The sequence below is a fragment of the Rhipicephalus microplus genome, chromosome 3 (assembly GCF_043290135.1).
Source record: "Rhipicephalus microplus isolate Deutch F79 chromosome 3, USDA_Rmic, whole genome shotgun sequence".
NCBI lineage: Eukaryota > Metazoa > Arthropoda > Arachnida > Ixodida > Ixodidae > Rhipicephalus > Rhipicephalus microplus.
The window spans coordinates 97,997,834-98,023,591 of record NC_134702.1 but is presented as its reverse complement, the minus strand read 5'-3'; the positions used below and the strand labels follow the sequence as shown (position 1 = coordinate 98,023,591).

The 25,758-nt window shown below is 45.3% G+C and overlaps 1 protein-coding gene across 1 annotated transcript in view; it reads left to right on the top strand.

The window, feature by feature from the left end:
• LOC119172311 (uncharacterized) overlaps window positions 1-25,758 on the top strand; it is a 139,957-nt gene that overhangs the window by 24,322 nt on the left and 89,877 nt on the right. The window contains exons 2-6 of the mRNA XM_037423368.2: window positions 4,283-4,368; window positions 9,318-9,373; window positions 14,318-15,241; window positions 16,354-16,434; window positions 17,543-17,665. Coding sequence (XP_037279265.2) covers window positions 4,283-4,368; window positions 9,318-9,373; window positions 14,318-15,241; window positions 16,354-16,434; window positions 17,543-17,665 — 1,270 coding nt within the window. The remainder of the gene's footprint in view (window positions 1-4,282; window positions 4,369-9,317; window positions 9,374-14,317; window positions 15,242-16,353; window positions 16,435-17,542; window positions 17,666-25,758) is intronic.

The following is a 25,758-nucleotide window of genomic DNA, read 5'->3' as shown; positions in this document are numbered from 1 at the left end:
AAACGGCCGCGAGCGCATCATGAAGGGCCCAATATAGTTGAATGTAGCGTTGACGCGCGCGCCCACTGGGCACAGCGACGCTACGTTAGCAAAACGCGAGCTCTCTATTGTCTGACGCCAGGCGCGACCGCCGCGACCAGCGTCCGTCGGGGCGCCCCGACGGCAACCGGCGCGAAATGTGACATGCGGCATTTCGTGCCGATGTGTTACCCAGACAACACGGGGTCTCCCTCTTTTCGTGACGGAGGGATGCCGGATGCGCTGAAACACGCATGCGCCAAAGCAACGCAGTGCGGCGCGCGCCTGCGAGGATATGGCAGGACCGGCGTCAGGCGGGGCCACGCCGGCGTGACGCGACGAAACGAACGCTGGCGCGCACGCGCTCCGTGTCACGTCGAAGTATATTGGCGCCTTGACTGTGACGTGTAGTCTTGTTGTTACACGACACGCATCTCATGATTATTATGTTTACACCAGTCACTTACCTTCGTCATCCATTCACGTCCCGCAATATCAAATTTGACATAATGAAACTAGCGAAACGGCTGCCGGCGCGTCATGAGCGTGGCATGTTGTCATGTTGTTACATGGCACGCATCTAATGATTATCATGTTTGCACATATCTTCGTCATGTATTCACGTACCGTAATACCAAATTTTGTATATGTGACGCTAGCGAAAAGGCAGGGAGCGCATCACAAGTGTGGCATGTAGTAGTGTTGTTAAATGACACGAATATCATAATTTTTATGTTAGGGTCTTTCGCTTGTGTTTGTCATCCAGTCATGGCATACCATACCAGTTTTGCAACATGTCATGTGAACGAAACCACCGCAAAAGCAGCGACACCATGAAATGTAAATCATGGCATATAATGAAATACATATTATGATTTTCGTGTTATGACAAGTCAAATATGCTCGTCATATAGTCATGTTATACCATACCAAGTTTCGTATTGGTATCATTATGCAAACGGTCAGGAGAGCTAAAAGTCGTAGGTTGATAGATAGATAGATAGATAGATAGATAGATAGATATATAGATGGATATATAGATAGATAGATAGATAGATAGATAGATAGATAGATAGATAGATAGATAGATAGATAGATAGATAGATAGATAGATAGATAGATAGATAGATAGATAGATAGATAGATAGATATGCTCAAAGTCGCCGAAGCTCGCTAAGAAATGCTCGCCTTCCGGTCCCAACGTGCAGTGGCCCGCTGTGTGTTGAGACACGCTCTGCATGGACTTAAGAAAGTTTACCACAGTATACTATATTAACCATGTTCGTTAAGTGATTGGCAGTACGTCAAGCCATTGGCATTATTTTGCAAACAAAGCGCGCATTTCATGTTATGACACCTTAGCCCCAAACATTGAGACTTTAGAGTCTTAAATTATGTAGGAAACAATGCAGCTTCCTCTTACCTCGGGGCTTCGAGGAACTTTACATTTTTATTCACTGGCTCATTATGAATTCTGAAAAACGATATAAACTGAGTCTACTTTTATTTTGTTGGTAGAGAACTGAACATCAGAAAAGGGTGCTCGGCGTACGTTGCTTCAAATGCTCGGACCTCCTGAACCGCGAGGTTTTGTTACCACAGTTGCATGTTTGTGGTAGAAGAGGCGTTATAAATTTTTGAAAATCTTAGCGGACGCAAAACGCCGAATGAGTCACCTGAGGGATGTTGAACGGGCCCTGGGTGAAGTCATCAATTCAGGGAGGCGCGGCCGTTCACAGTGCTACCGCGACCAGACCAAGCTGGTCCCGAGTGTCCGTGCTGGGTAGATTCGCATCCCACTACTGTAGCTGATTGTAGTGCTCGCACAAAAAGGATCAACGGAACGAAATTGAACGAGGACCGAATATTGTGACCTTCAAGTGAGCAATTCAGAACATTTTGAGTTCATACTTGAACGAGATCACAGGTATATATTGATATCACTACCAAGTTTACCGTCAGTGCAGATTACATCTGTTTATTTCCTGGAGAGGGTTCAGGTACCGACTTAGTAAAAAAACACTAATCAGGCTCTAATTAATGAAAATTACCCTCTTAATAAAAACAGCCAATGTGGTTTATTATTGCGAATAAAACCAAAACCGTATTATTCCACTTCGAAACAGCACTGTTGAAATGATGGTAATTGAGCTAAATGGCACAAGATTAGATCTCGTAGCATCAGCCAGGAAAGTTGAAATGCGCTTTGGAAGTGCATGACGCAAGCATGGCCGCGCAAACTATACAATTATTCAACGAGTTGAGTAGTGCCTTCATCGCCTTCCCCCGCGATGGCCTATCAGGACGGCGTAGCAGAAGTGATACAAAGTGCGCACAATTGGTTACGCGACTTCATAGCATTATTCCAGATAACATTTTTACTGGTGTCTATTTGAATAGTGGTTTTGTGTCGGGCGTAGATTTTCTTAAAATTAGCTAGAGGGGACTTTGGTGCTGCGATCGTTAAGCCATCATGGGAATGATGGGTAGTACACAAGTTATTGGGACGGCTTTATGATTTCCCATAGTAGAGTATGAAGTACTCTAAATCATTAAACACTTTTTCTAAACACACGAGCTTGCCTAGTCTTCGTGCTAGTGGCTTCGAACTTAGTTGCGGCTTTGTTTATTGCTGTGTTTTGGTTTTGTTTCGAACAAAGTAACGGGGCCATTGTGAATTTCGTGGCCCGATTCGAATTGGTGAGCCTATAAGGATAAGGCGGTGAAGGGCAACCGCTGAACATTTGCCGATTGTCGTCTCGTGACAGAGCGGCTCCGGTCCTCGCGAGGCAAAACGGAGCCAGAAGAACTAAGATCAGACAAATCCGTGTACTACCGATCATTCCAATGCTGACTGAGGCACCGTGAGTCACCGCCCCGATCTACGCTTGAGCCAGAGTTTCCTTTAGTGTGTTTACAGGAAACTTTATGGTGTCGGGAGTCTTGATAATATTACTTGGTGCTCTTCTCTGGTGACCGTTATCATCATCTAAAAGAAACACATACGGCGCCTAGTTTACGTGAATCTCACGTGTCGCGTTACAACAGCTCCTTCACCCCACGACCTGTCGGAAGAAGTACGCACTCTAGGTAGGAATCACATTACCCGTACCGCGGCGTGAAGGCTTATAGCGTATTGCAGTCCACCGTGGCGACACTTGGTTGTCATTCTGTACGCGCCAGAGTGGTAGCTCGAGACCTTCCGAGCCGTGCGCCATCGGAAGAGCTGTCCAACCCAGACGACACACCAACAGAACCACTGAACTACACTGACACTCTACAACATTACAGAGAAAGTCGTATGTACTTCCCACCACCACACAAATCACTCAACCAAGAGGACGCGGTTGTCTGGCGGCAGCTTCAGACCAATTCATTCCCCTGCCTTTATACGTCCTTCGTCTCTTCCACGCCACACAATGTACCTCATACTGCCCTGGTCGTGGAGCGAAGCGCACGGTGTACCACTGCACCCGGAAATGTCCACAGCCACCGGGCTTACGCCCTATTACTTAACCCTCACATTCCTCCAGGGAGACTGTGCTGACCAGCTCAGAGCCGCAGGAGTAGCGTCGGCTCATCCAGCGGGCACGTGATGTGGCGCGAGCCAATGCGACCCAGGACTGAGGACTCCACCCGACGAGGACAATCCTTTAGGCCTGCATAAATAAAAGTATTTTCTCGCTCTATCTCTCGGCTACTTAAACTGGTAGTCACAGGTTCGACTCCAGCCGCGGCGGTGGCATTTCGATGGAGGCGAAACGCTGGAAGGGCAAGTGTACTGTGCCATATCAGTGCATGTTGGAGAGCACCACAAGGTCAAAATTTCAGCAGCCTCTATTACGGCGTGCTTATTATCATGTCGTGGTTTTGACACAAAAAAACTTCATATATTATTATTATTATTATTATTATTATTATTATTATTATTATTATTATTATTATTATTGTCGTCGTCGTCGTCGTTGTTGTTATTGTTGTTGTTGTGAAACTGCATTGTAAAGCTCCAGTACGAACGGTCACAGTCAACTCGGATATTTGACGTTGTGCCAGGTGACTGACTCGTAATTCGCAGTATGACTTTACTGCTATGAAACATTACGTCACAAAAAGCGTGTCACGCTGATGCGTTAGTAACATTTGAGGTAATTAATTCCAAATTTGTTATTAGTCTTTTTCTGCAATTCGCTCAAGTTGGGCGACCTTCAGAATGTACTACGTCACTACATTGCGCCCGTTTTTTTTTTCTCGCGCTGTATTACAGGAGCATCGAGTGTGAAGAGCTGACTCTCGTTCCCCTCCCGCGAGATGAAGCGCAAAGACATTCACCCTCAGGTCAGGAAGTCAGAGGTAAGCTGTATGCATAATTACGGTCATATGCCAAGGCAGGCACGTAGTCGTTGTTTTTTTTCCCGGAAGGAGCAAGGGAGGGGGGGCAAGCCCTAATTTTTTTCTAAATTAAGTCTTTCCATCACAATGAGAAGAAAATATTTCCCGGCAATATGGCCGACTGGATAATTTTGGGGAGAAGGGGGGAGGGATCCTTGACCCGCTGGGCTTTGCCTTGCCTACGTGCCTGTACCAAGGTAGACATCGTGTCAATGAATGTTTCCTACTAACCAATATAATCCCATCGAGGCTGTAGTAAATATGCCATGACCCCCTCCCCCGGAATGCACTGCTGAGGCAATGGAATCTTCTAGCGTGTCTTTGTTCGGCGTGCCACAGTCCGGAAAGAAGATGCTTCCGTCTCCGATTAAAATGATTGTAATATCACCAGACACAGATAGAAAAAATATATGTACAGTCTCCTGTTCATATGAAAGCTTGGTTATTTGGACAACCCGATTTAAGAAGAGAGCAGAGTGGATTAGTGTACAGTCTCCTATTCATATAAAAGCTTGGGTATTTGGACAACCCCATTTAAGAAGAGAGCCGAGTGCATTAGGTAGCAAACCAGGATTAAGGATATTATAGTTGAAATCAAGAAGAAGAGATTGACATGGGCCGGGCATGTAGCACGTAGACAGGATAACCACTGGTCATTAAGGGTAACTAACTGGATTCCTAGAGAAGGCAAGTAGGTTAGGGGGAGACAGAAGGTCAGGTGGGCAGATGAGATGGAGAAGTTTGCAGGTATACATCGGCAGCAGCAAGCACAAGACCGAGTTGACTGGCGGGACATGGGAAAGGCCTTTGTGCAGCAGTGTACGTTGTCAGGCTGATGATGTTGATGATGATGAAGAAAGATGATGATAAGAATTTCACTTTACTTCTTTGGTCGTAGTGATCGGGATATGATAGAACAAAACGATAGACTGCGGCACGGCCTCCGAAACTAGGCCTCCGGTGCTCGCAAGTCTCGGAGGTCATACTTACGGCAGATTAGTTTGGCGGAATGCCACAAAATTGAAGAAGATTTATTCAAAGAAAATGTTGTGATCTAACTGTTTTTAGCAAGTATTAGCCCATACGGATACCTGAAAAGAAAATAAAATCAAATTTAAGTCCAATCCAAGTTGTTTAGGAAAGAGGGGGAGGGGGCGATCTCGTTAGTCGCCAAAAAATTATCATCATTACTCGGTACACGCTCCGTTTGTCCTCCTCATCCCATGCTGCTTCACTCCCGGAACACATGTGTGAGCTTGTCCAGCGTGGGATGCAATAACTATGTGGGCGAGACAACGAGTACTGAGAGAGTTTGATTGATTTTTTATTCATTGATCGATATGTAGGCTTTAACGTCCCTAAACCGCCATATGAATATGAGAGACACCGTAGCGGAGGGCTCCAGAAACTTTGACCACCTGGGGTTATTCAACGTGCACCCATATCTCAACACATGGGCCTACAGCATTTCCGTCTCCATCGGAAATGCAGCCGCCGCAGCCGGGATTCCATCCCGGGACCTGTGGGCCAACAGCCGAGTACCTTAGCCACTACACCACCACGGCGGGGCCACTGAGAGAGAGAGAAAGAAGGAATGGAATGAAAGATAGAAAAAGATAGGAGTTGCAAAAAAATTGACACCCCCCCCCCCCCCCCCGAAAAAAGGGAGAGATGGGAAGAATAAAGAAAGATCAAAGGAAATAGAAAGAAAGAGCAAGCAAGGAGTAGAGAGAGTGAAAGAGAAGGAAAGGTAGTAAAAGCAAAAAGAAGAAAGCAATAGTGAATGGAGGAAGTAAACAGAATAGGCAAAGACAGAAAAAAGTAAAAAATCGCAGCATAACGCATCTTCTCAGCAATCACAGCTCTTTTAACGCATCCGCTTTGCCTCCTGCCATCACGTTGTGGAATGATCTTCCCGATAACTTGGTATCTGACACTAACCCTGTTTCCTTCCGCAACAAATCGGTCTTACATTTTGGTTGATAATTTTATGTTCACAGCTTCGTTCTTGTATGTATATGACATTCATAATGCTGTGCAAAAAGTTTTTTCTAATGCGCTTATTGCCCCCTTATTTTTTGTGCTTTATTTTTGTTTGCTTAGGACGAACTGTTCACAGTTCCTGCAAGCGCTTTCATGATTTTCCCAGTGTATTATACCACAATCTGTGCCAATTCAACTTACACGTATTGTACACTTCCTAACTGCTGCGTGCCATGAACTGCATTTTTCTAGTTTTTTGGTAACGATGTATGATGTCAATTTATACTTACTTATTTCTTGTTTATTTGTTACTCATGTGTCGAGCTTACGTTTTGGCACCTTTCGCCCTTTTACTTGTTGTACATGTCTTTGTTAGCCCCCCTTACTCAATGCCCTAACCAAGGGCCTGTAAGGTACCTGTAAATAAAAATAAAATAAAAATATCCATTGAGTGAATGATGGTGAGTTGGGCAAAGCGTCTGTCTGTCTATCCGTCTGTCCATCCATCCGTTCATCTGTTCCTCCGCTCCTATTACACTAGAGCACGCATCAGACGGACGGACGGATGGATGGATGGATGGATGGATGGATGGATGGATGGATGCTTCGCCCCACTTATCATTATTCACTTCGTGGATATGCTGTGAATTTCTTTTTATAACAGCGCCATCCATCCCCTTTAACCGTAATGATAGTATGTGGGGTTTAACGTCCCAAAACCACCATATGATTATGAGAGACGCCGTAGTGGAGGGCTCCGGAAATGGCGACCACCTGTGGTTATTTAACGTGCACCCAACTCTGAGCACACGGTACTACAACATTTCCGCCTCCATCAGAAATGCAGCCGCCGCAGCCGGCATTCGATCCCGCGACCTGTGGGTCAGCAGCCGAGTACCTTGGCCACTAGACCACCGCGACGGTACCTCTTTAGTCGTCAACCACGTGAGAATGACTAACGCCATCTAGAGATATTCTTAGGATGAGATGGATGAATGGATATGGCTGTACGTACGGCGACTATCCAGGAGACTGAGAGAGGCACTTGTTCTCCGCGCACTCAGTCAAAGCGCGCGCAGCAGCCCATCGCAGAATAGTGGCACTTCGGAAATGGATGGAGGGATGTATAGATATGGCTGTACCCTTTAGATCGGGCGGTGGCTAGCGCCACCAAGCCGTAATCCTTAATGAACCAAAAACTAGATTTATTTTTCTTTTACCTTTAAAAACTGAGGTTGAGGATTCGTACTTTGCAGTGAAGGGTTTAATTTTCACTAGTGCATTGACTTTAGCCACTGATCAGATAACCTTCTTCTAGTTAATTCTACCCGCTTAACGTCTATTTTGCCCTCCCTGTCCCTAAACCCCGGTGCTTTGAAAAACTCTGCGCCATCATCCTGAACTATAGGGTGAAGCCCTTTACAAAACATTATCAAGTGTTCGGCAGTTTCTTCTTCCTCTCCACACGCACTGCATACCCTGTCTACCCCTTCGTATTTGGCCCGATATGTCTTGGTTCGCAATACTCCCGTCCTGGCCTCAAACAGTAGAGAACTACCTTGAGTATTATCATAGATCCTTTCCTTGGCAATTTCCTGCTTAAATGTTCGATATATCTCTAGTGCGGACTTCTTAATCATGCCGTTTCTCCACATATCGGTCTCAGCTTACTTCACCTTCTTCTTAACCGATAATTTTTTTTGGTTTGGCCCCCTGCTGTTTTCTAAGTGTTTTTTTAGGACATATACACACAACGGGGACGAATTGCAACTCATGATTACGGAGTTAGACAAGGAGAGCAGAAAGGTGGGTTCTAAAATTAATCTGCAGAAAACGAAAGTAATGTACAACAACCTCGGAAAAGAGCAGCGCTTCGAGATAGGTAATAGTGCACTTGAAGTTGTAAAAGACTATGTCTACTTAGGGCAGGTAATAACCGCTGAGCCTAACCACGAGATTGAAGTAACTAGAAGAATAGGAATGGGGTGGAGCACATTCGGCAAGCACTGTCAAATTATGACAGGTAGATTACCACTATCCCTCAAGAGGAAGGTATATAACAGCTGTATCTTGCCGGTACTTAGCTACGGAGCAGAAATTTGGAGACTTACAAAGAGGGTTCAGCTTAAATTGAGGACGACGCAGCGAGCAACGGAAAGAAAAATGGTAGGTGTAACCTTAAGAGACAAGAAGAGAGCAGAGTGGATTAGGGGACAAACGGGGGTTAAGGATATCATAGTTGAAATAAAGAAGAGGAAATGGACATGGGCCGGGCATGTAGCGCGTAGACAGGATAACCGCTGGTCATTAAGGGTAACTAACTGGATTCCCAGAGAAGGGAAGCGGGTTAGGGGGAGACAGAAGGTTAGGTGGGCAGATGAGATTAAGAAGTTTGCGGGTATTAATTGGCAGCAGCAAGCACAAGACCGGGTTAACTGGCGGAATGTGGGAGAGGCCTTTGTCCTGCAGTGGACGTAGTCAGGCTGATGATGATGATGCTGATGATGATACACACAACGCCATCTTGTGAGCACTTCGCGACCTAGAAGTGGCTGCCTACATACAGATATTACTACTACTACTACTACTACTACTACTACTACTACTACTACTACTACTACTACTACTACTACTACAAAGAAAAGAATGACCCACACCCCAAGGAGCTTCGCGCTTAAATGACAGAGGCAGAGTTACAGAGAAAGAAAGAAAGAGTAAGAAGGAGAAAAAATAAACAGATAGAAACAAGGGAGGGTGCCCAGCTCCACACTTTTTTCAGATCTTGCAGCACTTATTGAAAGCTGCCTTTTATGTTAACAAACTTTTCAATAAGAACCGCTTATTCACCTCTGCGTAACACGTGTGAGCAGTTTAGACAAAATCAATTTGGTATCGAGTGATGGTATTCGTTTTCTTTTTTGCTGCAGGATCTAGCCGTGGGTCGGGAAACCACAGCGATCTGTCAGCAGTTCCAAAGAATGAGGTAAGCTGCCTGAATGAATCCTGACTTCCTACCCGTAGAAAGCGCAGAGAAACAGGGGCTATTCGCTGAATGGTAAAACGGCGTACGTTGAAGGTTTAGCGAGTAGCACTCAATAATTAATTAATGCAATGTATTTTACAAGTAGCCAGTTAATCCATCCGAATTTTCAAAGGATGCTTAAGAGCTTTGCCAGATAAATCAAGATGCTTTTGTACGTGAGACAAGCAATTAAGCATTTTAACACGAAAGTGTTTTATGCTTAGGTTTACCACGGTTGCACGGACGTATTTCCGTAACGGATATGGCGTTATAAAATTTACACTAACAAATGGGCCTCAGACTATGCGCTCTGGAGCTTACTAACGGCGAGATAGGTATATTCGCCATTTACTGTTGGTGACTGAGAGTTCGGCAACGCTTCGTGTTCTGTTTTAAGTGTGAATACACTTTATAAGCGACCCCAAACCATCCACCGCCGTCGGCGGCGTCCGCAGTCTTCTCTCTATCTTTAAAAGAAAGAGGACTTGGCGGGCCGCAGCGCGACGCTCTACCGAATAAGCCACGGACGCGACGCTGATATCGGTGTCAGTAACGCGCCTTATACCCTCTCCCCCTTCGCTCGCTCCTCCTCTCTCCTCGCTCGCTGCAGCTGCGCGCGCACCCCTCTCTCTCGCGCGCCCGCCTTCTCTCTCAGTCTCCCGTCGAGAGCGGGTCGTGAGGGGGAGTAAAGTTAAAATCCGTTGGCATTCGTCAGTGAGTTAACGTAAACTCCCCCGTGTGATCAAGTTGCGATTCCCAGGAACCATTACACCATAAAGGAACCATAGTGTGATTAATAAATATAATAGTGCGAATTAATAAATACCCCTCATAGCATCACCCCCCCCCCCCGTGTATTAGCACTTAACCATGTTCACCCTCAGGGAAATGCTTGGGAGTTTTTTTTACTCCTTGCGCAACAGTAGTATTTAAATATTGCTTCGTATTAGCGTAGTATTGACAGTGAAAAAGATATGATCAAGTTCTTTGTTCTGAGAACATAGCTTTGGAGACGCGTGCCTGTAGTCTAAAATGCCGTGAGCTCGGACAGCATCCTGTGTCCTCGCGATCAGCATTATCTGATTCTTGACGTTCGAGCTGGCCATAACATCCTTCCCGAGACGATAGTTATAGCACGAGAACAAAACGACGACACAGAGACAAGAAGGACACGAAAGACACGAGCACTCATGTTTTTCGTGTCCTTCTTGTCTCTGTGTCGTCGTTTTGTTCTCGCGCTATAACTATCGTCATGCCATACCAACTGGCCCAAGCTGCCACACTTCTAAGTTACATCCTTCCCGAGCTCGTAGTCGCGAAAGATGGGAGCGTAGTCTTGACTTGCTACCTCGCAGTGATCCTGTTTGAGGACGCTGCTTGGCAATCTGCGCTGCAGTCTAGTCATGTGTAATATTTTTCCTGCTTCGCGTGCTTTCTTTACCAAAAAGAAATGACCATATAATTAGTAGTTGCCTAAAATAGTACAGCTAGAGCTAATTTGACCATGCCTACGTATGCCTTATTGTCATTTCGATGATTTGGTGAGCACTTGTAAAGTTGGAAAAATAATCAGGGCTAATGAAATGAATGTTATTATAAAAAATTAGTAGTGTCTACGACATCGTACTGGCAACAATGTGGACCAGGTGCGCTTCATGTACCGACGTTCCTATGCGTGCTGCGCCATATTTGGGAAACCTTGTACATACATCCCTGGACGTTCATAAGCGGCAAGTGTTCTGGTCATTCAGCAAGCGTTCAGAACATGCCAGATTGGCACGACTGTGATAATCTATTACGCCATACTCGCGGTGCTTTCTAACCTTCAGAGTTTGAAAGCATAGTTATCAAAGACACGCCTTATTGTTACCAGGTTCCATCCGAGCACGCAGGACAGTACAAATGACTGAAAGGTGTTATTTAATATAGACTTCGTGAATTCTAACAATGCCTCTGTAACCTTGCGCACTATAGGCGGACATGAAATCTCTAAAACGTCCAAACAGCCGATCCGGTTGGTATTACTCGGGCCCTAAATGTTCTCTCACTGAGAATTTACTAATGTTTGGAACACATTCAACACTGTATCTGGCCGCAACGCCGACAGTTTTATGAAGACGCCCAACTTTTTCAAAACGCATTTTTTTTTGCCGCTCGAATTGTCAAGTTTGCCAAAGTGCTTGCTTCTTTTTCTGCTTCGCCATGTAGCATTAGGTTATGCGGCGAAGCTGGATTAGGAAGAGACAGTGCGTTTTGCGATGTGTTAATATCCCATACGTCAGGTTACAGAAACGATGGTTTCGTGTTTTACTACTTTCACAATTTATGTACCTACGTTAAGTAATGCCCGCTTTTATTTAGCTCGTCTCAAATATGCTTCTTTTTGTATTTTTTACCATCTTGTCTGTCCAAGGGTTCTACAATTTTGCTTTTCTTCGCCATGCATTTACTGTACGATATTCTTCAAATGTATAAATATGGGTCAATAATGTCCGATCGACCGTATCCTTTAGTTTTTTTTTTCTGCGTGTGATTTATTTTTATTATATGGCTGCTCTTGCGCGTTTTCTACCCATGTTGACCAATCTTGATGACGTCTGATTATACTCCCTTCCCAACTCCTTCATTTATGTAAGATACCAATCAGGGCCCTTTTGAGGAAGTATAATTGATGATTATCATAAGGCGGTATTTCGTACCAACGCGTTTGCTTTCTAAAACAATACTATAAATAAAATAGGAGAAAAGAATAGACATAACAAGTATGTGCGATAGGTGTATCTTTATCCGCTATTTTCTATCCTTAGTTCCGGCATATTGAAATACAAAAGGAGTACTCAAGTATTAGCTTTTTCTGAGCTTACATTGAAAGAAGGCCGACACAGAGGTGTTGCGCTTTAGCATGAATGCATAATTGGTTAACATTCTGTAATGTTGTGAGTTGTGACACAGAGCTAATCGTTGCGGGCGCCAATTTCACTTGGGTTCTAGACTTTTTCTCGCTTTCGAACTACTAACTCGCGCTCCATATTTATTTTACCCCGTTTACTTCTTGTACATCAAACTATATATATATATATATATATATATATATATATATATATATATATATATATATATATATATATATATATATATATATATATATATATATATATATATATATATATATATATATATACACTGAACAATCTTCTCATTTTTGGCACAATCAGAATTTTTTCCGATCAGTAGACAGTTCCTTTAAAGAATGTAATGATATTCAGCAGTGGAATTGTACATACACGTAGGTTATATGAAAACTCAAAAATAGGACATCCTTTAGAAAGTTATGCAAAAAACAATAACTGAATTAACAAAGCCCCATAAGGTGCAGTCGCCGTGTAATTTTTTTTACTGCCTTCCTTTTTTCCCCAAAATCAGCTGTTTTTTTATTAGTTCAGTTTGTTCCCAACTTGTGTAGGCTCAGGCATGCAAACATGTAGCATAATCGATTCAGTACTTTTTGAGAAAAGGTACGTTGATGTTAAAAAGGCAATTTAAAAAACGCGCGGTTTGAGAAAAATGAAGTTTTATTTGGGCGTGCTGCTTACGCCAGAGGGCGCGTGCCACACTTTGTTTAAGCAACGTGGTAGGCTTGCCTTAGGAGCTCACGGTAATACACCAAATCAGGGAGTACAAGGTGATATGGGATGGACATCATTTGAGGACAGGGAAGCTAGCAGCGAGATAAAATTTGAGAAGTGATTGAGAGATATGGGGGAGGAGCATTGGGCTAGGACCGATATGTGGAAAATTGGCATGATTGAGAAGTCCGCACTAGAGATCTTTCGAACATTTAAACAGGAAACTGCCAAGGAAAGGATCTATGATAATACTCAGGGTAGTTCTCTACTGTTTGAGGCCAGGACGAGAGTATTGCAAACTAAGACATATCGGGCCAAATACGGAGGGGTAGACACAGTATGCAGTGCGTGTGGAGAGGAAGAAGAAAGTGCCGAACACTTGATAATGTTCTGTAAAGGGCTTCACCCTATAGTTCAGGATGATGGCGCAGAGTTTTTCAAAGCACTTGGGTTTAGGGACAGGGAGGGCAAAATAGTTTTTAAGTGGGCAGAATTAACTAGAAGGATGTTATCTGATTGGTGGCTAAAGTCAAGGCACGAGTGAAAATTAAACGCTTCACTGCGAAGTAAGAATCCTCAAACTCACTACTTAAAGGGAAAAAAAATCTAGTTTTTGGTTCATTAAGTATTCCGGCTTGGTGGCGCTAGCCACCACCCGATCGAAAGGGTACAGTCATATCCATCCATCCATCCATCCATCCTTGGCACGCCATTTAAACCACTGGGAACGGCCACTTGATGTTAGGCTTGCACAGTTTTGTTGCCCAGAGTGCAATGACTTTTTCGCTGTCAAACTTGCGAAGTGAACTTTTTGGGGAAGTTTGCCCTGCCATACCTTCTTAAGTTCCGGAGTGAAGGGTGCAGGCGTGCTAAGACGGTCATTTAGGCAGCGTCCATGTATGGTCGATGTTTTGCCGTCGACCGGATGCAGGCATTGTATGCCCCACGCATGCCCCATGCTTGATGAAGCGCAATCGGCAACTCTATTATTTCACAATGTACCCAGCCGTATACGTAAGCACGGTGGATTGCTTATCGGTGTATCTGCTCTTAGGTAAAAGAAAAAGAAAGGAACATGCGCAAAAAGTGAACTACGTAGAATGATAACGACAGTAGAGCAAAGTAGCAAAACGCAAGAAAGGAACGGAAGAGAGACTTTCTTGCTTTTCTTGTGTCTCGTTTCCATGCGCTGCCTTGATTATCAAAAGCATGCTATACCAACACGCCTGCTTTTCAACTCTAGACGTAGAGCGAATTCAGGCAGTTATCGCAAATGCAGAACGACGTCTCGCCGAGCCTGCTCGCCCAGAAAGTGGACAGGCTCGAGCACGAACTCGAGTCGACGTGCAAGCTTCTGCGCCAGGCCAACCGGGAGCTGGCTCGCCGCGAGGCCTCGCTCGCCCAGCTGGGGCGACACAACGAGCGACTGCGGGGCCGGGTCGCGCGGCTCGAGTCCGACGTGGCCGTGTACAGGGCGGCCTCCTCCGCAGCCACCGCTGCGTCTTCTTCCTCGTCGTCCGGCGAGGAGGAAGACGCCGTCGCTGCGAACGCAGAGATTGATGTATCTGGCGACGCGAGACCAACACGCTGCTGCTCCGCGAGGGACAAGGAGCTCTTGCGAACCCTGGCCGGGATCTACGACAAGATATCTATCTCGGGACCTCGCAAGGGTGACAGTGTCGTTGATGGTGGTAAGTGGTACGCCTTCGGCAAGAACCATCGGCACGTGGGACGGTCGCTCCCGGACGCCCACGTCCTGGAGCAAGTGTTCGCAAACTTCTGGCAGGAGTACCGGAGCATGAGCAGTGAACTGGAAAGCTGCAAGCAGGTCGTGGCCAACCAGGAACTCAGGATCGGATACCTTGAGGCCCAGGTCGACGCTACCAACAGAATCAAGACCAACGAGTTCTTCGACGCTGACGTGCTGAGGAAGGGTGCGGATAATGGTGCAGTGGGCATGAACGCGAGTGTTCGTTTCGGTGAGAATTGTGATATTGCACTGAACGGCGATACTTGTTCGGTGCCTGTGGGTGGTCGCTGCGCGGCGTTGGTTAACGTAGAGAGGCGAGTGGCTGAGGAGAGCCACCTTCTGGCTCGTCTGGGGCGGCTGCAGCTGGACAACTCCAGGCTTCAGGTCCTCAACAGGGAGGTCCTGACGAGAGAAGCGGCCGTCAAGAAGGAACTGCAGAGGGTACAGAACAAGGTGAGTGGCGTCCAAGGTGTGCCTGTGCTAGTTAAAAGGCGAAGTCGAAGCACCGCACTGTTTGTCGTAGTGCCGAAAGGGTGGCCTTCGTGCGAGCGGACGTAGTCGTCCACATTAAGTTTTTCTGGTCATCCCAGACAGACTAACAGGAGATAGCTGAACAGGGCAGCAGAAAGAAAGATGACATTCCGATGTTTTGTCTCACTTTTCCAGACGGGCTAAAATTTCAAAATGCACTAATTTTCTGTAGAATCATATAAACTTAGGCACGTCGACTTTATAGTGATGCCATTTTTGTTTAAAGGTACGCGTTAGAAGGTCATACCTTGGAGGCTGTGGCTCTGGTTGCCCCAATAGCTCTGGCTGTGTTTTGCACGGAGGAGTGGTGCCAAGAATCGGAAGGCACATTGACATTATCAAAAAATACTACCAGTTTAAAGAGCCAGGGACGGTCGTCATTTACAAGTTCAGCAGATAGACTGAAAGAATCTCGGGGCTCGTATCGTCACGTGGTCATGACGTCGATGAAGTCAGCAGTCGGCGTGTTCTAGGCGAAACTCTTTATATTTAGGCGACCCAGGGCCCGGAAAACGAAAACTGAAACTGCAGCAATACGCACTGTACACTTATAGAGGCGGGCAGAGCGACAGCCGTTCATAATCCGGTCACCGGCTCATCGCGTCCTTTTTTACACGGTGGTCATCGAACCTTCCGGCGTTATCGGTAGTGCTCGCGTAATCTCTTCCATAAACTTGAATGTTCGTGTCTTGCATTTAATCTGAACACGGTGAGCTGGTACAATCGTGAGCCCTTTAAAAAATTGTGGCACGTTTTGCGGCGAGCGTAGCTATAACAGCCTTTGCAGCAGAGGCTTGAATACTGCAAAGAACTCGATAAACACACGAGGCGGTATACACACTTTCAATCACAACTCGTGGTTTCAGACACCCATAGTGTTACTAAGTTGTTGCCTGCCTGCCTGCTTCTCATTCAGTCAATGTAATGACCCTCTAAGCTAGGTTGTTCCGCAACCCTTTCGAGCCTTGGTTAACATTCCTTTACAGCTACGTCTAATATGCCCTTGTATCGCTTCTGTTTCTTCTCACCTCAAGCTGTCGAGCTTCAAGACGGACCTAGCTCGGGCTACAAAGAAGATTCTGGGCCGAGAATCGAGCTGCACGTTTCCAGCCGAGGTAAGCGTAACGTGTGCTGTGGAATGGCAAACTTCGTCTTGTAACCTCTAATACTTTGGAACCAGCACATGGAAGCTCGTTCTATATATATGCCTCAGTTAAAACGCCGACGAATAACCCTGAAGGCTACGACTCTCAGTACAGCTGCATTGAACACCAACTTATCAAAGCGATTGAATAGTTGCTGAGTATAGAATTCCCAGTTACGTAAGCTGAAACGTTTCACTGGACACCCGCGTGTACGGGTGTGTACGCGTGTATGGGTACGTGTTGTGCGCACGTGTACGCACTTGCGTGCACGTGTGAATGTGTGCTTGCATGCGTACATACGTGTGCGCGTGTGACAATTGTGAAAGACGGACCAAAGCAGGCGTCGCACCGGAAAGCGGTCAAGGCACTGTTTTCGTTTTTACATGGTAACAGCGTGTTATAAAGCCCATTTATTGTTTACCGTGCTGCCTAAATTCATTATCATTCTTTCCATCTTCTAATTTCCTTCGTGCTATAGCGTAAAGTAAAAGACCAAAGTTATTCTTCTGGTTAACCTTCCATCCTCTGCTGCGTTTGTCTCGCTTTTCTCCTCGACAAGTGCTTTTCTTGGCAAATGCAAGAAACTTCACTTAAATCCTGAATGGACAGACAAGTAGGCGAGCTGAACTGTACTTATGATTCACAGAGCCAAAGTAACGCGGGAAGGTTTTTGCTTGGCAGCCTAATAGAGTTACCTTCGCACTTGAAACATTCATTTTGTTAACTCTTATAATCATGCTTTTGATTAAATCTTCACTTGCAAGGCACTACACGTGCCGTGACAGTTCTTTCGCCGTTCTATATTGTTTTGCGAAGGAATTCCTAGAGGTCGCCTAACTAATTTTTCCGTTATTGACATTAGTACCTCTCACATCTATTTAAACTGGAACAGCTGAGTCGACACAACGCTGAAGCTTCTAAACAAAGCTTTCTCGTAAAGAGGTGTAATATTTCACTGTTAAAATTATTCTTGCAAGTGTCATAGTTAATATATAATTTGGCCCGCGTGATGTTTATTTAGTTGACTTATACATATTCTCGAGTAATGTAGGCATTACACGATGGCGATAACCTACAGGTGTCGCTACGGATTCTGCTGGAGGAATTGGCGTCCCTGCGGCGACAAAATGGTCGACTGCAAATGGCGCACGAACAAGAGGACCATCAGTCGCAGCAGCACAAGGACCCCACTAAAGACACGGTTAGCCCAAATATTATGCCGTATACTTGCACTTTTTATCACTGAGTCGTTGAGGTTTTTTGGCGTGGTTGGGATAGGAGGAACCGGCACCTTGAATATCAGCGCAGTAGAGTCAAAGAGCAGAAATTCGAGTGTCGTCGTCGCTGGTTGTGAGCGAAAAGTTAGCGTTGTTCTTGACCAAGAACGGAGAAAGATTCAATTTGATTAGTGGTAAGAATTATGGACCATCTCGCTGAAGGGAACCCCGATTAGGTGCGCCGTGGTGCGCGCGAACCGGCTTAAACGAACGTCGACGCGGGTGCTGGAAGATCGGTTTTAAGTGAAACTCGGTGTAGCCTTTACTCTAGTATGCGTTTCTTTGAAACGCAAAGACATGGGGGTTGGGTTTGGTGTAATTTTCATCGCAGATAAACGAGCCGAAAGAGTGTTTCTACTCGACGTGCGGGCGAGCGTTGCAGTCGGTGGAGAGGGTGAAGCGGGAGAGGAGTGTGTTGTGAGCTGGCGGAGAAGGCAGCAGTTGCTGCGAGTGAGGGAGAGAGTGACGTCAACGCGCAGCTGCGACTCGACCTACATGGCATCGTTCCAGCAACTGTTTTGCGTTGGCACGGAGATATGGACTGACAGCATTACACAGGCTACTCAAAGAGCTGCTTCGATCGCATCTAAAACTTGGGCTAGAGTAAGAACGGAACTCAGACCGTATGAGTCACAAGCAGCTGCTCCGTGCTCCGCCAGTGAGCTTGCCGATTGCTCTAAGCTGCCTCCAGGAAGAGAAAAAAATACGGCATGAATGCCATGTAGTGGTAGGAGTAATCTTAACGCATTTAACAATTGCGTGTCAGAAGCGTAGAATAAATCCAGGCGTAAATATATGTGATTCGCACAACAATGGGTGTTCTAAGGGCCGGCCGTTATAAAGCCCTCGGGCATAATTACCTGCAACAGCATCAACAAAGCGTACAGACAGAACCACACCCATCCGGAGCAACGGAGTGCATGGCTGTGGACACTGTTGTCCGCAGCTCCTACTTCACGTTAGCTGCAATCTTCCGTTCGTGCTTGAATAATACCACATGGACCTAGAGTGCACTGAGACGATGTTAGCCATAGGTGCAGCGTCGGTCTTCGCATATTTCTGCAGAAAGCGGCAGCTTAGCGGCCGGTTTGGTGCTCTTAAGTGTCATTCCGTCTGTACAGCGGCGCAGGCGTGCCCCACCTTACAGACGCGTAATGGGTACTTCCCAACAGTACTTGCAGTAGTTTGAAACGACCAATCTTACGCGCACAGCCTTTTCCTTGCGGGGTGGTATAGGCGTCCACTGAAAAGAGAAGAGGAGCCGGTTTGCGATTTAGAAGATGCGGACGTCCACGGCCTGACTATACGCGCGTTATCGCGTTCTACTCCTGAAAACTAGAACGCTATCACGTTCTGCGTTTCTGTGGCACACACTCGTTTATCATGAAGATAAGTCCTCGCAGCCGCCGTCGCCCGCTTCCTAGTGTTGAGCGACCTGTTTAGTGGACAAGTATTGATTAGTTTCACTCACCCAATTTATGGGGCACATACCAGGTACTAACGAACCGTGATACGGCATACAACTTATGGCTAGCTTAAACAGCTCGGCTATTTAAACATTTAATTTCGGCATCAAATAGGTAACGGATTCACGAGTGCTGTTATGCACCGAAAAGTAAAGAAATATTCTGACGAGTCTTATACTTGCTAAACGCACGGTATTTCTCCCCCAGTGCAGGAGAGTCTGAAATATCAGGCGCAATGACAGCCTACCAAATGGCACTCTGCAAGACACGTCGGCAATAAACCCCATGGGAGAGAATAATAGGCCTGAAGCAGACGTCCGAAAAACGGGATATGTAGCGCTGCTGTATCAGACTTTGATGTGAAAAAGTATAGAGGGAAACACAAACAAAAAAATATTTGGGCACCCGTGTACGTGAAATATTTTCTTTTTTAAACTTAAGCATATAACACCGAACAAGCGTGGTAGTCGCATGATAGCAAACGGCAGCACCACTTCAGCTGCCGCTGTAGAAAACGTAATAGATAGATAGATAGATAGATAGACAGACAGATAGATAGATAGATAGATAGATAGATAGATAGATAGATAGATAGATAGATAGATAGATAGATAGATAGATAGATAGATAGATAGATAGATAGATGGATAGATAGATGGATAGATGGATAGATGGATAGATAGATGGATAGATAGATGGATAGATAGATGGATAGATAGATGGATAGATAGATGGATAGATAGATGGATAGATGGATAGATGGATAGATGGATAGATGGATAGATGGATAGATGGATAGATGGATAGATGGATAGATGGATAGATGGATAGATGGATAGATGGATAGATAGATAGATAGATAGATGGATAGATAGATAGATAGATAGACGGACGGACGGACGGATAATACTTCAGTAGGCGTGAAATAATCAAAGCAACGAAGGCGAAATCGCCTCCAGGAACGACCTCATGTGTAGTACGCAGCCGACCGGGGAAGGCACTTTTATCGTCGGAACTGTCAGCGGAGGTTAGTCGGGACTGTGAAGGTCAGTTAGCTCAGAAGCAGAGCACAAAGGGCGTTTAAAAGAAAAGGAATGCTATCGGACTTTTTAAGGTCGACGACTCACCTGGCCGACTTTAAAGCGACGTGAGCGATCTCGCGATGTCTGTCATGGCTCTATATATTTTTTTTTCGTCATTCTCCTCCAGTGCGACAACACGGGGAGCCAGCTGGCCCGGCCATATGCTTTCACCTGCTTCCCCTGTTTCCTTTAAGATTTGTTTTTTTATTCATTTGTTGTTGTCATTATAACCATTCTTTCGCGTGTCATGCCGGAGAGAGAAAGACGCACAGAAGCCGCGACCGGCTACCGACGCCGTCACGCACCGCCTTTAAAAAAAGAATAAAAAAAAAACAGGTACTCTACGAAAACAGGACTCTACTGCGGCTACGAGCATTCGATGCATCTCTGTTGGTTCTGTCTCCACGGTGGAAAAAGGGCCGACGCCGGCGGCACAGCGCGGAAGTTCGAACGACCTCGAGTGAACCCGGCGCCGTAGACTCGACTTCCGGGCGGCTTTCACTATCGTGTGTGTTTGTGTGTACGTACGTACGTGAAGCTAGAGTATTCGCGAGGCCTGCCGCTAGCCGAGTGGTGTTTTCGCGACAAAGAAGCACGATCGTCGTGTGCCCGCAATATCGGTCAATGCCGGACCGGTTCCCCGCCTCCGGCGGCTGCTACTGCCTTTCGCCACTCTCCGTTCCTGGCGAATGCCGCTCTTCTTCCTTATTTTATCTCGCCTTGGTTGTTGCCGCTTTAAAGTGAAAGCCTTATACGACTCTGAAACACGACACTAGTGAGCAAAGACGCGAACTAGTGGAAAGACATCGACATCGGCAGATATTTTGCTGTATGTCTGCTGCTACTTGTTCGACGGTATCAAGTACTATGGGTTTGAACAAAACTACATAACTAGCACAACTGTCTCCATTTAGGACTCGTTGTTTACAAAGTGCGTGGTGTTGTAAACGTGAGTGGAGTGTCAGTGATGTTTCGTGCAGATAGAGTAATGCCAAATGTATAAGAGTACAGTTTAAAAAAATGAATTGAGTTAGAATCAACGCAGTACATTTAAATGACTGAAGGGTCTTAAATGTTAAATGAAAAGTTGTTAAACTCATGGCAAGAGTGTCACACATTGCATATTCGTTTTCACATGCGATCTCATTAAAGTTATTATTATTCTATATTTCTTGTAGTACGCGCCTTCGCGGGCTCTCCTGCTAAGCTTACAACATTACACAATTTAGGCAAGGGACGGCTTTATGCTCTCCCATAAAAGAGTACCTAGTCCTCTAAATTGTTAACCACTTTTTCTAAACGCAAAAGGAAGGTCAGTGTGACTGAAGAGTCGTACCGGACTTCTCGGCTTTTTTTGTGGCTCGCCACCTTTCGCTGTTCGCAGCGCGTGCAGAGAAACAAACAAGCAAGAAAAAAAAAAAGAACGAAAACACTGAGCTGGGAAGGCCGACAACCAAATGTAGGCCCACATCGCTTGCACGTAAATTTAGCGATAAACTACAACGCACGTGCGTTGTATTCAATCTTTTTTTTATCTCTCATTTTTTCACACAAGCATGCACACAAATTCTCTATTAATTTTTAGGAGCACTGGTGCTCCCAAGCATCGTGAACATGCGGTCACTTTGCTACAAGATCTTTCGCATTCATAACCACAACAAACTGGCAGAAAAGGGGCTTTGATGTTTCTGAATTCTATAACAGCTTACTATAGCTCCGCTGTTTTGGAGATTACAGAATTAAAATCATAATTTGGTAATAGTTTTAACGGATTAGCTGGCAGTGAGGAAATAACTGACGCATGTGGTTAACGACTTTAGCCGTATATGCACGTTTACGTGCGCATGCTGGGACGAAGTGATTGTCACTGAGCCACGCTGCTAGCTCTGCTCTGACTTAATCGCTGATGCTTGACGGGTCGCTTTCGAGCAGAGCTGTAAATCCTACAAGGACCATCAACTCCTCAGTATAGTGCCAGTCGGAAGCTACATTACGTAGCTCCGCTGCTCACAAGCCGCGAAGCTCCTTTCCACTCGATTCCGTATTCATCTAAACCTGCAATAAAATGTACCCTAATGAAACGCCGCGAATGTGATTTCGATAGTGTCATGCGTTTCCTTGTGGAATATATACTTTTGCCATGTAATTGCCATGCATCTCACGGAAATATATGATCCGCCGCAATGGTACAATGACGCTCGGCTGCTGACCCAAACGTCGCTGGTTTGGTCCCTGTCGTGGCGGTCGCATTTCGACGGAAAAGAAATTCTGGAGGTGCATTGTAGTGTGCGTTGTAAGTAAGCATTATAAAGCACCCCACAAGAAATTTACAGAGCCATCTACCGCGACCCGCGTCCCAATCAGATCGTCTTTCGGTGCAGAAGACCTTAATTATTATTATTATTATTATTATTATTATTATTATTATTATTATTATTATTATTATTATTATTATTATTATTATTATTATTATTATTATTATTATTATTATTATTATTATTATTATTATTATTGAACATACAAAATTATAAAGGGAACATAAGAAGTTGTGTAACCAAGACATCACCACAGGCATCATCAACAGCATAATATACTACCATAGGATATTCACAGCAGTTTGAGGTTATCATTAACGAGCTAGAAGTCGAAGTTCTGCGATGGTTGAATGGTTGGAGAGACCACAAATGTTATACTTTTGGTGCGAGGAACATGCTCAGACGGTTGGACGAGCTTTGATTACGCTATGTTAAGTTGCATTAAGTTACGTTAGCACAGGTGCCATAGAGAAGGCCGAGGGTAAAATCACTGTTTTTCTAGTGTAGAGCTCGGGTCAGTAACCTTTTTAGGCATAGAGCCTATGTATATATAGGCTCTATGCCTAAAAACCCCACTATGCCTAAAAACCCCCTATGCCTAAAAACCCCGTTTTGTCAGCTTCATGCAGCTATATATAGCTGCATGAAGCTGACAAAGCGGGGTGCCGGATGCCAAATACGGGAGGAGTCTGGGGTGGTTTTGCAGGAAGTGCCTGAAACTTGCGCGAATTGACAATAACTTGCAAAACCAGATTAGAAATCGTGTTTATCTTCAGACGCATATCCCAATGTGGCCATAAAACATAGATTACAAACGGATAATCCTATAGTTTAAGTTAAAACTATGCTTTGTCAGTGTTCATATAGGAAGTGATATGAAAAATCAGAAGGGTGGGGGGGGGGGGGTGTCGACGTCGGGCAGGGGGCCCCGAAATACTGTCCCACAGGCCGCAGGCGGTCCGCGGACCACAGGTGGCCGACACCTGGTCTAGAGTAATTAATGACAATAATAACGCAGCATTTTTATTTCCCGTGTAATCGCAATCTGCCTTTTGCATTGTCCATATATACGATAGTCTCGCTTGGGCGGGCTTTTTCATACTCCATACTGCCGGCCCTGATTTCGCTCGGAAGCAGAAAGCGGGGAGCTTCTTAATCTCTTGGCTCGGACACAACTCAGAGGAGCCGCACAGACGCGAATCAGGCATGCGTATCCAGCGTTCGCAACACGCTTCGATTGCCGCCCACCGCTCGGAAAAACCTACACCCACGCCGCAACTGGTGCGTAATACACGAGTCGAACACAGTTTCGAGAATCGCGACTTTCAAAGAGGTCGATCCACCGAGATTATAACGATTGAGTCGTCTCGCTAACCAAAACACTGGCAACTATTTAACCTGCTGTGTAGTCGAAAGTGGACTTTACGTTTGGCCCGTGCACTCAACCAGACTTGACGCGTGCAGTCCTCCAGGAGCTGAGGGTATACGGTGAGCCGATTGCGGCGTGCATTTCTCGGAACGAGTTCGATATAACGGACGGAAAACTCGGCGGATATCCTTGCAGCCGAAGTTGCCGTTTGGCCCGCTGAACAAAATCATAAGGATCAGCCTGAGAACACGTTTCTGCTATAAATATAGTGAAGCCGGTGAAGAGGGCCTCCTGTTGTACTATGTGTACAAAATTAAAGACGACCTTAACTGTGACTCAGCCAATGTGGTATACAAAATTCGCTGCGAGGTGTGCAAACAGGAATATATTGGACACACGGAAACCGCGTTCCGTTTGCGTTTCAACAACCACAGGGCACACGTAAAGGGCCTCCCCAATTTGCCGTTCTCCAAACATATCAATCTTCCTGGTCACTCTTTCGAACGCGTAAGTGTCATACTCCTACAATCCGGCTTCCAGAACACACGGGAGCGCGAACAGCGGGAGTCATACTTTATAAAGAAATAAAGAAATTCAGATCACTTACCCATGGAATCAACGAGAGCCCTGGGCGACTGACGTGTCTCCGCGACGTTTCGTGAAACACAGAAATTGAATTACTCAATTAATTTATTTATACATACGTGAAGTCGCACACGCAAGTTAGTCAATATAGCGAAACTAAACGAATTCGATGCTACGTAAACCGAACGGATTGTGTTAGTATTATTAAACTTTATTTTCATTTCTGAGTACTTTTTAGTATTATTTATTTTTATATATTTTCATCCTTTACAAGAATACCCATTTATTTATTTTCAGTATGACTGGTTGTACATTTTTCTGCAAGAGAGGGCAGGTGGAGGGAGGGGGAGAGGGCACATTAGCTTTCCAACGTGGCCATTATATTCCGAAAGCTGGAGCGGGTCGTATGCTTCTTGTGTGTGTGTGTGTGTGTGTGTGTGTGGCCCGATACCACGGGCCAGCCGCCGAACCACGTGAACTTAAACTCGATCCATGTGTGAGATGCGAGTAAGCGGCAACATGTTCCACATTTTTCCGTTTTTCTTGGTCGCATCCGCTGGCGGCGCGTCTTACCTATACGCAGCAACAATGCCAGAATTACCCGCTCGTTTCCGGCGGCTCTCCGTCGCTCCTTTCTAGTTCCTCTCCTTCTTCTGCTTCTTGTTGTCTGTTGCTACCTCGTTCGCCCGCTTGTCTTTTTCTCTCTTTTTTTCTCTCTCTCTTTTTTTGGAGGGTCTTTAAACTGTGAGGGTGACCCTCTGCTACGGGAACTTGTATCATTTCACTTACATCCTCCGAAGAAGGCTGGTCCACCAGCCGAAACTGTTAGGATTAAATAAATATTTTATTGTTTTGTTTCCTATACTGCACTATTCTCGAAGTTTATACATATACATACATATACATACATACATACATACACATACATACATACATGATACATGCATACATACACATACATACATACATGATACATGCGTACATGCATGCATGCATACATGCATGCATGCATACATACATGCATGCATGCATACATACATACATACATACATACATACATGCATGCATACATACATACATACATACATACATACATACATACATGCATGCATACATACATACATACATACATACATACATACATACATACATACATACATACATACATGCATACATACATACATACTACATACATACATA